Source organism: Gastrolobium bilobum, unplaced genomic scaffold (genome assembly GCF_033153095.1).
Source record: "Gastrolobium bilobum isolate Gb01-03AN ecotype WA unplaced genomic scaffold, APGP_CSIRO_Gbil_v1 utg9844, whole genome shotgun sequence".
Lineage (NCBI taxonomy): Eukaryota > Viridiplantae > Streptophyta > Magnoliopsida > Fabales > Fabaceae > Gastrolobium > Gastrolobium bilobum.
Genome location: NW_026897384.1, coordinates 46338 through 62466, shown reverse-complemented (window position 1 = coordinate 62466; position 16129 = coordinate 46338). Strand labels below are relative to the sequence as shown.

The 16129-nt window shown below is 32.7% G+C and overlaps 1 protein-coding gene across 1 annotated transcript; it reads right to left on the bottom strand.

Moving 5' to 3' along the window:
* Window positions 1–8396: 8396 nt before the first annotated feature.
* Window positions 8397–10290, bottom strand: LOC133306507 (BAHD acyltransferase DCR). The gene has a single exon (XM_061506834.1). It carries the CDS (start codon window positions 10229–10231, stop codon window positions 8807–8809), a length of 1425 nt encoding a protein of 474 aa, XP_061362818.1. The 5' UTR covers window positions 10232–10290; the 3' UTR covers window positions 8397–8806.
* Window positions 10291–16129: the final 5839 nt, after the last annotated feature.

The window sequence follows — 16129 nt, the reverse complement described above, 5'->3', positions numbered from 1 at the left end:
CGGATATTAATGAAAATTTTATTCTGAACGAGGAACCTAGTAGTTGTAATAATGGGATGAGTCTTCTGTAGTTTACCTTGTGTTCGAGACCAGACTAGACTTCGGATCTTGCCTATATGGCCCATTGGGCTGAGGCTTTCTGATGAATCTTGTGGTCCACCAGTTTCTTTTTCGGCCCTACTCATAGCAGTTTACTTTCCAGAAGTTTATGGTATTATATTCGAATCTATCTATAAAAAGAATAAAAAGGCCCAATATAGCAATCAATCCCTAAATATAAGGGAACTAAACCTTCTTAAGATGCAGTCACTTCTCATTATAAATAAGTAGTAAGGAATTTAATTTATTAATTTTAATTAAAGATCTTGAGTTTGAATCTTGATAATGGAGAAAATGGTCCTAAAAAAGTTATATTCATTACGGTTTTGATAGAGTTTAAATCGAATTAGTCGAATTTCTGATCAACCAGTGAAATTTATCTCTTAAAAGAAAAGGTTTAATTCTTCAAAAATATATCAATATAAGTGCCTTCTTAATATAAAAACATGAAGTATTGAAATGTCTTTAAGTGATAAATATATATATATTTTTTTTAACCAACGATCTCGAATTTAAATCCTAGCAAAATGGACTTTACGAATTCTTTATCTCCCAATCCAAAAGAAGTTGGAGCAATTAGTGTCTCGTAACTCGTAAGTCATAACCTTTTTGTCCATTTGCTCAAGGATAGGAACTCTTAAACCTTGATCCATTGGCTACCTTGGGGAGAATAATAGTTTAATAAAAGTCCTAATATCTATATTTCCTAAACTTTATTAATTTCTCACACTCATCAAGATGCACACTGATTGTATTTGCACACGATTACATTGCAGGGATAACTGAGCTAATTGATGGTTCAATTTGCTAATAACTCAAATTAATTTTTTTGACTTGTGTGTTGGCTTGAGATTATTATTTGATTTAATTTTGTTTAAGCATAAATTCGAGCTCAACTCATTGGTTTTTGAGTATTTGTGGAGCTTCATACATCAAATTTTATTGCCTTTGAAGTAAATTTTGATTTCTTTTCTGATTAGTAATAATTTTTTTCATATTTATATGGGGCAGGTTATATTTATAAATTTTTTTGTTTACAAACTCTTACAAATTACACTATGTAGGACTGGTCCTACATTAATCACACAGTGTACGACCGGTCCTACATTAGTGTAATTGTAAAAAAAATTTGTAAACGGATCTTATCCCTATTTATATAATTCAAGGTTACTATGATGAAAATTAGAAGTCAAATCTTGATGATCGAAAGTTAACTTCTGGATCTTGTTTCTTCTATGGCCCAATCTAATATATTAGTGGTCCAAAAAGTAAATATTGGTTGGAAAATCCAGCATAGAATCTAGGGTCTGTTTGAAATTTGTTTCGAAAAATAATTTTTGATTTTCAAAACAAAAAATAAAAAAATCTTTGATAAAGTCTGATTTGTAAAAATAACAATAAAAAATTATAAGGGTTTTTTTTTGTTTTTTAAATTAAATTTAGAGAACATATCTGAGTTATTATGATTTTGTGTTTTGACTTTTAACTTTTAAAAGTAAAAAAAAATAGAAAATACATATTTTATTAACTATTCTACAAAATAATTTAAAAATAAAAAAATCAGAAAACAATCAAACAAACTCTAAATCCTTAGCCTCGACGATATTGAACATTTGGGGATCAAAACCTTGCTTCTGTTCAAGAGCTCAAAGTTGTTCCTATTATTTATGGGTTCACTTTTTCTACATTTAATATAGATAACTTATTTACATTGAGTCCAAAACGACGTCGTTTTGAGGCGAAAATCAAGGTATTTTTGTAATTATAATTTTTTTCATGGTTATAATAGTCTTTTTCATCATAATTTTTTAATTTTTCAACCCAAAACGACGTCATTTTGAGAGTGAATGTAGATAACTTATCTACATTCACTTTAGAAATGTTAAAGCCATTATTTAATTACTATAACAACTTAAGCATAGTCTCGTTGTCAACAACTCAATGCTACACTCAAGGACCAAATATCTGGAAATGGATCTTAATTCTAGAAATTATCTATTAATATTATAATTATATCTTAAAATGGTTTAGAGTATCTCATAAGATCTTTTAGGGTTGATTTTTATAACACTTCACATATTTGTAAATGCATTATTAATGATTGAATTATGGATTAGAGAATTTAATTAGTGAAAATCCTAGAATTCTGGTAAAAATACACTCGAAGGGCAAAATGTTAATTTGACAAATATAGTAACCCTAAAATTATGAAATGATATAATTATACATTATTTGATGAAAAAATATTGGATTGGAATTCATAACGAAATTTGGAGTGGATAGGTAATTTTCGAGAAAATTGATGAATAATAATTTTTTAGGATGAAATACCGCAATTTTACCGGAAAACTCAAATGAGATTATTGTCTTAGGATTGAATTGTGTAAAAATATCTAAGTCTTGGATTCTAAGAGAAGTTTCAAGAAGAATAATTATGTAAATTGAATTTTAGAATTTTGAAAGTTTACCTAAAAGTCAAAATTGGTGGCTAGACTTATTTGGTCTTGAAATTAACTTGGTTTGGCTTGTCTTCTTCCTCCTTATACCTCCTTGGCTGAAACCTCCATTGGTGATAAGTAGGGATGTGCATGGGTCGAACTGAATCAGATTTTTTTTATAAAATCGAACCGAATTGGTTTAAATGGTTCGGTTCGAAAGTGGTTCGGTTCGGTTCAAAAGTGGTTCGGTTCAGAAGTGATACGGTTCGGTTCGGAACAGGTTCGGGTCGACCCTTTTTTGAAAAGAAAAAAAATTAAAAATTTTAAAAATAAAGTTATAAAAATCAATTTGGTTCGGTTTGAAAACGGCTCGATTCGGTTTGAAAACAGTTCAGTTCGGTTCAAAATGGATCAGTTCTTAAACTGGTTATAAAAATCGGTTCGGTTCATGAACTGGTTCTTTAAAAATCGGTTCGGTTCATGAACTGGTTTTTAAAAATCGGTTATTTTAATGACAGTTCGGTTCGGTTTATGGTTCGGTTCAATTTTTTGGTTATTTTGCACACCGCTAGTGATAAGCTTGGTTGCAACTTTTTATTTTGTCATCAAATCAAGAAAGTTCCAACATGAAAAATACTTAGAATCATTTGGTGATCAAAACCCCTAAAAGCAATCCTTAAAAAAGTGAGTGAGTGAAGAGAAAACTCACCTTGAAGGTGGCGATTTTTATGGTGTCTTGAAGCTTGGAGAAGTGTTTTAATTCACTGGAATTTGGAAGCTTTAAATTCATTCTTTAGGCTATTGTGAAGACTTTTGTGGTGAGAAAACCTTACTTTCATTTTGTTTTGTGATGATTTAATACTTAGGTTTTCATGAAAGTTATAAGCTTGAATAATGATGTTCAAGTGATTTTGGACTTGGTTGTAGTTAAAAAGAATGATAAGAATTAAAAGTAATCGGTGGAAATGTGTTCAAAATATTATTTTGACACCTTTGTAATTTTCAAAATTTTGAAGACATAATGTGATGTGTATGTTGATGCGTATGGTTGGAGAGGTTTTATGGCTATGTCCCTTTGAAATTTATTGTTTGTATGGATTAATAAACGGTAGAAATCCAATAAAAATTTAAGTGATTTTGGTGAGGACACTTAGACAAATTTTCAAGGTGAAATATTGATGATTTGTGAAGGAAGTTACTGATGGATAGTGTAATTAAATTGGTGATTGTTTGAATCATAAATAATGAGGTTAGATAAGAATTTTAAGCATTGGAATTGTTGAAAATTCCCTTGGCCCTTGGCATGCACATATTTGGCCATGTGTAGGATTTTTAGGAAAAATGTTGTAAATTATGTTGTGCCTTGATGGAGGGTGTGTAAATTATAGGTGATTTGGTTAATAAGGTATTAAAGTGATGAAATTGGTTAGAAAGAATTGAGGACACAATGAGGAATTTGATTGCCTTAAAAACGTGGGCTATATGTGTTTGTGGGGGGTTATTATTTTGTAATTGCTTGTGTTTATCAAGCATGTGTATTGATCATTGTAGGTTGCCTTTCTTGGATCCGATTGTAGAGGATTGGGCTTGGAACTTGTTACAGGTAAACTTCTGTGTATCTTGGGATTAGTCCTTTTGTGTGCTCCACCATGTCTTTTGGGGAATGGTTGGAATTTGTGACCTGTGATGATGTTTAATAAAGTATGTTCATACATATAATATGTTGTGTGAAATATGCATGCTGTTTGTGAGGCTTGATTGCCTGTGAAGTCTGATTGCTTTTGGGGCCTGATTGCCTGTGAGGCCTGATTGTCTGTTCTTTGATCAGTAGAAAATTGGGGTGACTTCCGCCGGATAGGACTCTTTGTGGGGGTTTCGGTTGACATTGTGCCTTAGAGTAGTTAACACTCTAGGAATGTCTTGGGAGTTATATGAAGGATCCTTGAACAATATCCCTGATCGATGTTCTCGGATTTGTGCCTAGTTGGTTGTTGATTGTTTGATTAATTGATTGATAGTTTGATTGTATGATGTACTATATGGATATTATCTCTGTTTGAATATTTGAGTGAGCCATTAGGTAGAGTGACCCTCCAGGACATGTGGTTTATTGAGATTGTCAAATCTCAGCCCACGTTATGGGTGCCATTTTCAGGTACCACTAATGCTGCTGAATAAGCATTGGACAAGAAGTTCACTTAGTGTAGACACAAACATGTGGAGTATTTTGACACGTACATAGAAGTGCATGAGGATTTATTTGACATTTTGAGATATTATGTTGATGCACATTGTAGTTGCCTATTTTGTATCATTGACTTAGTGCATGAACATTGGTCTTGTATGTGATGTTGTGGACATGCTAAGGGTTGTTCATGCTTTTGTGTCTAAGTCATTTGATTATTATGTTGATCATGTAATAGTTGTATTTACTTAGTTGTTGTAAATTGTATCATTTGAAGATCTTGTATATGTAAATATTGATGTATTGTATGTGATGCAAGGGATTTAAGCCTATTTTAGATATTGATGATGTATAATATAATGGATGATAAATGGGACATCATGTATAAAAGAGTAATGAGAGGAATTGTTAATGTGAGAAGGAATTGAAAATTGAGTAAATAGATATAATATGAATTGATGAATATTGTGGGTTGTAAGTGCACAAGGTATATTGATCCTTTTGATTCCACCCTTTTGGTCAATTAGTTACCCTTTTTGAGTATTGGAACACTTTTGTATAAAGTGGGAAAAAGTTGTTAAAACAAAGGAAACTATGATGAATTTTCTAGAAAAATAGTGTGATTTTATCCTAACTTTGAGAGACCATAACTCTCTCCATAGTGGTCCAATTATGGTGTACCATACCTTATTTTGAAGCTTAGGATGTCCCCTATATTTTCATAAAATTTGGTGTCATTTGGAGTTGTAAAAACTGTCCAGTCTTTATTTGGTTACAGACAGTTTCTGTTCGCGCTGTAATTTACAGCATTGGTGTGCGATTTTAAAAAATTCATATCTCTCTCACTCTCTCATTTCTTACCCAAATTAGACTTATGACATATCAAATTAAAGCTTGAGGTGTCTACTAGAACATAGTAAATTTTGGGAGAAAACTACGAAGTAGAACGACTACAGTTCGAAAAGCAATGAAGGGTGTTAGTGGACCCATTAGTGCAGTGTTGACAGTTTTAAGAAATTAAATTACGGTGAGCGTATCTGGAGCTATAGAACTCCAATTGACGCATGTGATACATTGTTGGAAAACTAGAAGAGTCTAGTTTAACTATCAAAAGATGAGAATTTATGGATATGTAGTCCATCTATAGTTTTGATAAAACTAAGTGTACATTAAGTTGATAAAACGTTAAATTGTGTATTTTAGCTTCGTTGGTTTATGGGAACCACATAACAACTTTAAATAGACGTTGTACGATGTTAAGCAATAGTATTTATGATTCCGCAATAGTTTGAGTTACAATCACATTTTTAGAAAAAAGTTGAATACGGTCATTTTATAAACGTAAGAATTTTGCAAAGAGTATTAAAGAGAAAAATGTTTATTGTACTTTTAAATAAATTATTGTGATTGTGATTGTAATTGCATTTAATATCATAATATATGACAACATTACCAGATGCATACAGGGTGTTACAATTTTTATATTTTCTTCGACAAGATCAACGTCAACAATACATTTCTCCTAAACTAAGTCGGTGGCAGATGAACCCAAATGAAAGATATGAAAATATTGAGGAAGAAATATAAAAATAAAACGTAATATATATATAATATTATCCATTAAAAAATAGCAATAAATAATCAAAAGGAAAAATAAAAATTCATAAGAGGAAAAATAAAAGAATAAAAAAAGAAAATACAAGAATAAATAAATAGGAGAATAAATATTGAGAGATAAAAATAAAGAAGGAAAGAAAGAAAAAAGAAAGAAGAGGTAAAGAAAAGAATAAAGGGAGATAAAGAGAAAAAGGAGAGGATGTAGGAACAACAATGTTTCTCTTTTTGTGCCATGTAATAAGAAAGCAATTTTTTTTTTTTTTTATTCCCCAAAACAGAAATAAATCAGTTCATTTCTGGGAACAAAAATATAAACCTGTTTTGTCAAACATTATTATTGACTATTTATGTTCCTTGAAATGATTTTTTTTAAAAAAAATTGATTATGAGAAAGTTATCATGCATAGTTACATATCCTTAGACAAATTATGTATAAATCATTTTTAGACAAAAGAAAAAGATAACTACTAATTTTGTCACTAAAATACACACTAAATTCTTCATTAATTGTATGCTTCCTTCTAATCGTAGAGTCAAAAGTATTAAGTGTATAGATTAACTAAATTCAAACAAATTAAAAATATAGTATAATTGAATGGGAAAGAATTAGAAGTTAATATCACAAGCAAGCAAAGCCTTTTCTAATTTTTCTAACACTAAACATTATTTTTTATAAAGAAAAAAATCTTAAAAAAGGTTATATGAAAAACCGAAGAAAAAAACCTTTAAATATATTACTTGAAAAAAAAAGGTGAGTAAGACAAATTTTGAATTTTTTTCTTTTCGACAGTATACTGCTGAATTTTTAAATAGACACTAGGAATGAATAAAATAAACACATGGAAATACTGATAATAAATCCAATTTAACATGCCTACCTTGCAATTATAGAAGAAAAATCCATTGAACCACAGGAAAAATCTGCAGTGAATTCACGAGTGACATTGGAAATGGAATGGTGATATAAAAGCCAAACTATAGAAAACAAAGTCATATGACAAAGGGTGCGAAAATTGCATACACATGCTTGTAATGTAGTTTGTTTTTTAATAATAAGTGCTTGTAATGTAGTTAATGACTTAATGTAGTAGGGTAGGATGTAGTAGGGACGGCTGTACAGTCCAAAACATGCATTTTGTTAAATGAATCTGCTTTCCTAGTCCTCTGTTACGGACGGGCAGTTATTATTAATATAGACAATTGGATTCATTTGTCTGTTTTGTGTCACACTCATTGGGTCGATTTCCCTGCCAGGGGCATTGAATCACCCTTCAAGTCTCTATCATACCAACAATTTCCCTCCTACCATCCTAAATTATAGCAAAAAAAAAAAAAACCAACAATGATAATAGTCATAAACTCGTGACATATTCTTTGTATACTCTTCCGTAAACGGAATATGGCGATTCTGGCTAATTGGGTCCATGTCTCCATTACTTGCAATTAGCCACCTCTTGGGTATATAACATTCACTGTTTTTATTAGGAATGAAGGATTAAGCTTGGAGATAATGGGGGCATGGTAAATTTTTTTGTTTGTGTATTTCAAGAAAGATATGTCTAATGGGCTTCATTATGTGATATATATGTCTCATGGGCTTCATTGTCCCTGTTTCTAGAAAGTTACATTTCTTCTCTCTTACATTGCTACTTGCACTTCCAATATAAGAAAAAGAAATATAAAAAACAACAATGATTTTCTAATAGTTTATGATTTCATGAATAAAGTGGATGTCAATTCGTAAAATATACCTAATCACTGGTTTTTTTGTTGTTGTAGTTTCATGAAGATATACAACATTGATAGGAATTGAACACCTCACGTGTTGGAAATTATCACAACAAATAATTAATATATCGCGGGGACTTGTTCAAATAAAACACAGCCTTTCAAATTCTTTGGCCACTTGGTGGACCGTGGCGGTTTAGTTTCACATACTATTCGTTAATATATTTGATCCTACACACACACACTTATCTCACATTCTTTATCCACAACTTTATCCTAATATACGTAACTCCAATCAATAATATCGTTATCTTCGTTCAATTCTTAAATGAAAAATAATATATATATATAAAGAAGAAACAAGACAGAGACACTTCCTCACAGAAGACTATTTTAGCTTGAACATATTTTTCGTTTCAATTTTCATTCTCTTTATCAATATTATTAATTATCACTTTCTCCTCCAGTTACCGGTCACCTGGAAAGTGAAACTGAAAAACTGCCCCTCAAATCAGGTAGAGAAAATCATTATAATGGTAGGGCCAACAACCAAACACGGCTTTGACACTGGACCCCACCACGGGAACGTTGACCAAAACAAAACGACGCCCTGACTCATTGTATTATTTGTCGTGTGGTGACCAACCATCCATTTCCATTTTCCCGTCGTTTTATCACGGACTTAATAATTTCACCGCGAGTACCCACTTTGCACACTTTTAACTATCAGTAAAATCACTCACACGGCCAGCGTTACGTACTGCATAAACTCCATGTCGTTTTCGAGTCCCGCCATCGTTTCAGGTGCCAAAACGACCTCAAGATCAACGCTGCCGTTTCCTTCTCTTCCAGGAAACGCAGAGATCTTGCCGTCAAACTTGTTCGCTTTTCCGCTCCGAATCGCCAAGGGTCGGCCCCACCCGAAATCGTTGTCGTACATGGGAAAACGCGGGGAGCTACCCATGGTGATCATTGCGCCGTCGAAGTTCCCAAGCGGAAACAGCCTCGGAGCCTTCTCCCAATCCTCTACGCCGCGGCGCACCGTAGCGTCGTCGTGTGCGACGACGTTTTGGTGAAGCAATTCGGCGCAGAAGCGTAGATCGCGAGAGAGTATGTCACCAACCGAAGCAACGGTTGGGATGCTCTGAATCGCATTGCCGAAGTAAAACGAGTCCATCTTTGGTTCCAACCTGTGGCGGCAATTCACAGCCATGCGGAACGTCGACGTTTTGGTGGAATTCAATTTCCTGGCACGTGTAACAGAACGCCATAGCTGAGCAGATAACGATTGAAACGACGAGATCTCGTTCCTCCTGTTACCGTTAACAACGGGCGTTATCTTGCCGTTGACGTTACCGTTGACGGTTTTCCAACCGTCATTCACCTGTTTTCCCATTACCTCCGCGGAATCCGGGAATTCGTTACAGTTGGCTTTCTGTTTCAGTCTCTGAATGGCCTCGCGCGAGAAGTGGAAGACGCGCTCCCGGAGAGGCTCGTCGGCGTCGAAGGTGACGGTCGGGCCGCCGGCTGGGACGGAGAGAACGGCGGCGGAGTTGAAGACTGTGTCGCGGGTGAAGTCCGGTGACCTGAGGATTTTCTTGGCTGCGCCGCCGCCGCCACCCTTGGTTATGGCGGCGAAGGTGTTGAAGAAGTGCCACAAGGAGGTGCCGTCGGTGACGGCGTGGTTGACGGTGCAGCCGACGAAGACGCCGTCGGCGAGCTCGGTGACCTGGATGGCGGCGAGGGGTTGGTGGTGGCCGGAGTAGGAAATAGTCATGTCGTAGGCGAAGAACTCCTTGAAGGAAGGGTGAACATCAACGAGGGAGGGTGAAACGACGGCGTTTAAGGTAAGGTGTTTGGCTTTGGCGTGAATGAAATCGGCGCCGGCGTCGTTGCAGAGGATGTGGACGTAACCGTCGGCGTCGGTGTAGAGGCGGCCGGCGAGGGCGGGGAAGTGGGAGAGTGCGGCGGAGAGGGATTGCTTGAGAGAAAGAATCAGGTTGTCGAAGGAGTAGGGTGGGGCACTGAGTAACACACCCTTTTGGATGTAGTGACAAGACAACATTGGAAGATCAGAAACAGAGAGCTTAAGGGTTTTCATGGTTGATTTCTGGTCTGGGTAGATTGTGCATTTGGAGATTAAGGTTGTTGAAGATGAAGGCATTTTTGTTAGATATGGTTATATGCTTCAGCTTCTTGCTCTGTGTTTGGGTTCTTTGTGATGAGAATGCTTGGTTACTAGTGGGGTTTTATAGGTGGAGGTGAAAGTGCTCTGTTTTTTTTTTTTTTTTTATTTGTTGTTTTTTTTTTTTTTAGTGTGCAATGAATAATTGAATTTTTTCTTTTCTTTCGAAAGTTAAGTAAGAATAGTTTAAAAAAAAAAAAAAAGATATTGAGGAGAATGCGACGACGTGGCTGAAGAGGGTGCTCAAGAACTACACGTGCCATGAAAAGACTTGGGGATCATTATACATTGGAAAAAAGCAAGTTATTTTCGTAGTTTGAGCTTTCATTTGTTTTTTAATTTGTCAGCATCGTTTTTAAGAAATTTTAATTATGTTATATTTTGTGTATGTATATATTTTTTTTAATAAAATTGTTTTTTTATTAAAAATAAACTAAAGGGACAATCACAATACTACCAAAAAAAAAAGGGACAATCACAATTCCTCCCGCTCCCTCTTTCCCTTCTGCCGTACATAATTTGGCTAATTCGCACGGAATTTAATTTCACCATGGTTTTTAAACATGGGTCTCTTAAAGAGAATAATATTTTATTTTATTTTTAAAATTGAACAAAATTCTTGCAAAATACTAGTTTAATACATACATACAGAATGAACATATTTGAAGTTATATTTAGAATTTGTTTGGACAGTTTATTATCAAATTGAAAATTATTTTTAAATTATAGTTAAAAATTATTTGATAATTATATATAAATTTAACTAAAAAGTTACTTTAAGGTTAAAGCTAAAAATAAACTATTTGCTAAAATAATTTGCATAAGCTCTGTTTTTATTTAAATTATTATAAAGGGTATTAAATATTTCTATTATTTAGGTAAGCATGAATATGGTAAGAAATAAAAGATAAAAATATTAAAAATAAATATTTTAAAGAAATATTAGATCCAAAAATGAACAAAACATTCTTATTAGAAGAGAGTTTAATGAAAAATATTTGTTCTTAAAAAACTGAAAAACTATTATCAATAAGCACTAGCATGATTGAAAAAATGTATACACAAACCAATACAAGAGATAACAAAAATAAAATAACAAATATAACCCCTTATTAGAATTTGGTGTCAGGTAGTTATATGGGAGATGGGGAAAGAATCTAAAAAGAAAAATGATGAATTCTCAATTAAATATGTCAAGATATTGCAGTCAAATAAAATAACAAAACCGGTAATCACAATGTCTACACAGTAATGTAAATTTATGAATATACCAAGTTACCAACTGAATATAGTTTTAAAATTTTACCTTAATTATCTCAATTTTTTTTACCGTAATAAGTGTCAAAGGATGGATCAAATGGCACTAACACACATGACTCTGCCATTTATTTATACTTGCCAAAGACCCTATCATGAACTTAATTAATTCCTAACTACCATTTCTACTCTTACATTTTGTTATACTCATCATTTTCTCCCACAAATGTCTCATCTTCATATATAACAACACTCTTGTACTTGTAATACTTCTCCATCAAACATCAATCATCATTTTGCGGTAATTTATAGTGCTTAAACAAGAAGCCTTTTCTTATCGTCCTTTTTTTTTTTTTCTATAAATCTATTCATTAATGATCTTATTTTATTTTATTTTTCATTATTATTCATCACAATTGTAAAAAAAAGCGAGACAACAAAATGAAATAAATAGTGGATCGAAGACTATTATTTGGCGCATATGAATTTTTTTAATCCTTCCATCATAATTTTTTTATATACAAATTATAACCGAAAATTTAGACAAGAGATAAACCAAAAATGACGTAGCGTACAAAATTTCCCTGGGGACAAACACTCTCCTTTGTGACATTCTCAGTATTTAGGATAAAAATATTCCTTTTTTGATAAGAATTTTATAAAAATGTGTTTGGTTATTATTATTATTTTTTTAAGGAGAAGAAAGGTTAAAAAAAAAATGTCTATATTTTAATGCAACTTTTCACAAGTAATTGATTTCTTAAAGTTATAAAAGAAGGAACAGCCTTAATATGAACAAATTTATACGTGACAGCATAAATATTTATATTTAAATAATTTTTAAAATATATTTTTAAAATTTAATAATGAATATATTATCAAATATAAATCAAGGGGTTTGCATTTGTCATTTAACACGACACAACAAATTTTCCTATACACACGACATTTTGTGGGACCCACTCTTTTTGAAGAAAAAATAATAATTACCGCACGCAAAATGAATCTCTATAACATTACACAATCACTTTCCCTACAACATAACTCTAACTCTTATAAAACCCATAAACCAAACATATTATCCGAAAGAAAAGGAAACCAAATTGGAGTTTGAGTTAAATGAATTGAATAGACAACTCTTAAATATCATTTTATATCATAATAATCACATTCTGCGTCATCACCCAAAAGCAAAAATACGCGAAGGCCTCTCAAGTGATATCCTTTTAAATTAAAGTCATTTGCCACTAGACCCGTAATTTAGTCACGTGTTACCAGAGCATTGACAATTCACAAGAGACTAAAATTTGACTAAAAAATTGGACTGAAAATCATCCATTGAGGTATGAATAATTAACAAGTGGAAACAACCTAGCCGATAATAATAAAAATTGTCAAAATTACCTTATCTCAGTATTTGTTTGATCTATTTTGTTGACACCTGTGCATTACAGTATTGTCATGTGACAAGAGCGTATATATCTAATTACCGAAGGGTGTTTTAGTTTGTTTTGTTTTTCCGTAGAAATATCTAATAGATTATTCAGTTATGTATATGAACTACGATGGAGCAGTTTTGGATGATGTTATGGACGGCAAAGTTAATTTGGAAGGTTGTAAAATTGTTTGTATATGTTTACAAGATCACAAGAGTATCTATACTTATCAAGTAAACATCTTAATTAGTCTTTTCTCATTTTGTGTCTACTTTTCTCTTCGCCTTAGGTAAAGTAGATTCGAATAGTGGTGTAATACATGTGTTTAAGGGTGTATTGGATTAAGATTTTTTTTGAGATAATTTTTTTTACAGATTTTAAAAGACATATTAGAATTGGAGGGACTTTAAAGACTTTTTTAAAAGAATTTTTTTTACAATCAAGATTTCATAAGATTGGATTTTAATAGAATTTATAAGATTTGAAAGGACAATATAGATTTATAAGATTTTAAAACCGTATGAATTTTTAACAAACATTCAAAATTACAAGATTCAATAAAAAAAATAACAAAGAAATGCAATGAAATTAATAAAAAAAAGTAAAACCTAATATAATTTTCTCAATCAGTAAAACATAATATAATTTTTAACAAACATTCAAAATTACGAAGCAACAACTCTTCACATATCTAAAGTTATACTAGTCCTCCACGCATTAACATTTTCTCGTCCATGCTCTTGGGTTTGACCAATGGATTGAAAATTATATTCTTCATTTGGTATCAAAACAATGCATATATGATTATAAAACAAATTTTTTTAATTATTAAAATAATTCTAAATTTGCATATAGAACCTAAAGTTCATGATTAAAATTTGGAGTGATATGTTGGTTTGTTTGGAAAGATCGAAATAGTATAGTTTTCAATGAGAAGGGATCTTCCCCTCAGGAGATTTTCTCTCAAGTTTCAATTTTTGTAAATAATACTATAGCTGCTAATGGAATTCTGTCAGAGGATGGCCTAGCAATGGACAGAATTGAGGAGATTTTGGTTAATTGGAGGCCTCCCCCAGCCGTTTGGGTTAAGATTAACTTTGATTGTTCATATTCAGGAAGTGGTTCTAGAGCTTCTTGTGGTGGAGTTTGTAGAGATGGGGCTGGCAATTGGATCATGGGTTACTCTCAGAAACTAAACCCGGAATCAGTCTTGATGGTTGACCTTTGGGGACTCACAATTGGACTGGAATGGGCTTGGGATCTGAAATATAACCGGATCATCATTGAAGGGGATTCTTTGATGGGAATTTAGCTGGTAAGAGAGGGATGTATTAGTTCTCATCCATGTTTTGTCTTGGTTTCCAGGGTCAGGAAGATGCTGTTGAAGGATTGGTTAGTAGAGATTGGCCATGTGTATAGAGAAGGGAATCAGGTAGCAAACTGGATGGCTGCATCTGGTAATGCCAAGGGCTGGGATACCCAGTGGTATGAGCGAGTACCTTCAGGGTGTGAGGAGTTAGTTGCTGAGGATACTAAGGGTACTATGGTGTCCAGATTTGTCAGTCTGTAGTTTTTTCTTTCTTTCCTATATATACAAAAAAAAAATGAAATAATTTATAAATTTAGTACATTAAGATAATTGTTATAGACTCATATATGAGGCCCATTCATTTACAAGCCTAACAAGGGATAATCCAAGATATTAATCAGATACAATTAAGAAAGGATATCCATCAAAGATATCAATCCTAATACGATAGCAAGACATATGGGCTTGGGCCGTCATCAGAAGCACTGAAGGTCCAGAATCCATTACCCTTAGGTAAACTATATAAATAAGAGGTAAAACCTACAGGTACTCTCTCCTTCTCTTACTGTTATGATGTCACTGTGACGCTGTCACTGTGCGCACACACACCCTCTGGCAAAACCATTTATAGTTCTTCTGTGCATAGTAATGTCATCTGCTTGACTCATCTCTCTTACTATTATAATGTTATTGTGACGCTGTCACTGTGCGCACACACACCCTTTTGCAAAGCTGTTTATAGCTCTTCTGTGCATAGTAATGTGATCTGCTTGACTCAACAATGTCTAATCCATAGATACCTTGAGAGAGTACCTAGATCCAAAAGCAACATAATAGCCCATTGGACTAGACATATTTGTCTCAAGTACATAATAATAATACATTAAGATTTTGATTGACATTTGATGTCGGATAAGCGAAAAGACGTATAAATCTAACACCTTAAAGTTTATTAATCCGTAAAAGCAATAAAATTATAAAGGGAAATATTACTATCCTTTTATATAAGATAATTTCTCTTATGCTCTCTCACTTCGATTTTTGCACCTTATTTTTTTCTTTTTTCTTATAATTGTGTAACCAATCTATTTTCTCTCTACAATATAAGATAATTATCTTATATGAAAGAAGATTAATAAAGCACAATTATAAATAGTATGGGAAATAGAATATATATGTATATAAAAGGCATCGGAAATAGGAAAGTACCAAAAGTCCCACAACATAAAGTTATAAGACATGTGATGTTTTATGCAACTTCCTGCGAAACCCGTTCGTTGTTAACATTCATGCTAATTAATGAAGTTCGCCGAAGTATCTTGCCTCTTTTAGCTTGGTTACTGCAAATTTCCCAATTCACTTTGACTCATAAGCATAAATATACAACATTTGTGTACTTTTTATTTTTTTTACTTTTTTGGTACAACAACATTTGTGTATTTTAAACGTGAAATAAATGTTCATGCCGAGAATAGAACTTCAACAACAATAATAATAAAAAAAGCCTCACTTTCGTCTCATTCGGAAAATCATCAAGCAAGCAAACTATTCAATTTTTCAACTTGCATGGTGCAAAGGTCTCTTTCAGTTTAATTATTAATTTGGGACATATGAAACCATGAAAATTGAACATGTGAAAAACTTGTACAAACATAAATTAAACAAACCTAACAGTCTTTTCGGGGTCTTCCAAGAAATTCCTTATGGATTTAATTTACCAAATGAAATCTATAACAATTGAATTCGACCCTTTGATATAAAAATCGCATGTCAAATTTCAGAGTGCTTCAAAGCATATGCTTAATTTGGTTATATATTTTTTAAAAAAAAACCATTGATTCCATCACTGTTTACAAACCCATAAAATAGGCTATT

Bases quoted from the DNA above. Each gene is read 5' to 3' on its own strand.
- LOC133306507 (XM_061506834.1), bottom strand. From the start codon at position 10,231: ATGCCTTCATCTTCAACAACCTTAATCTCCAAATGCACAATCTACCCA.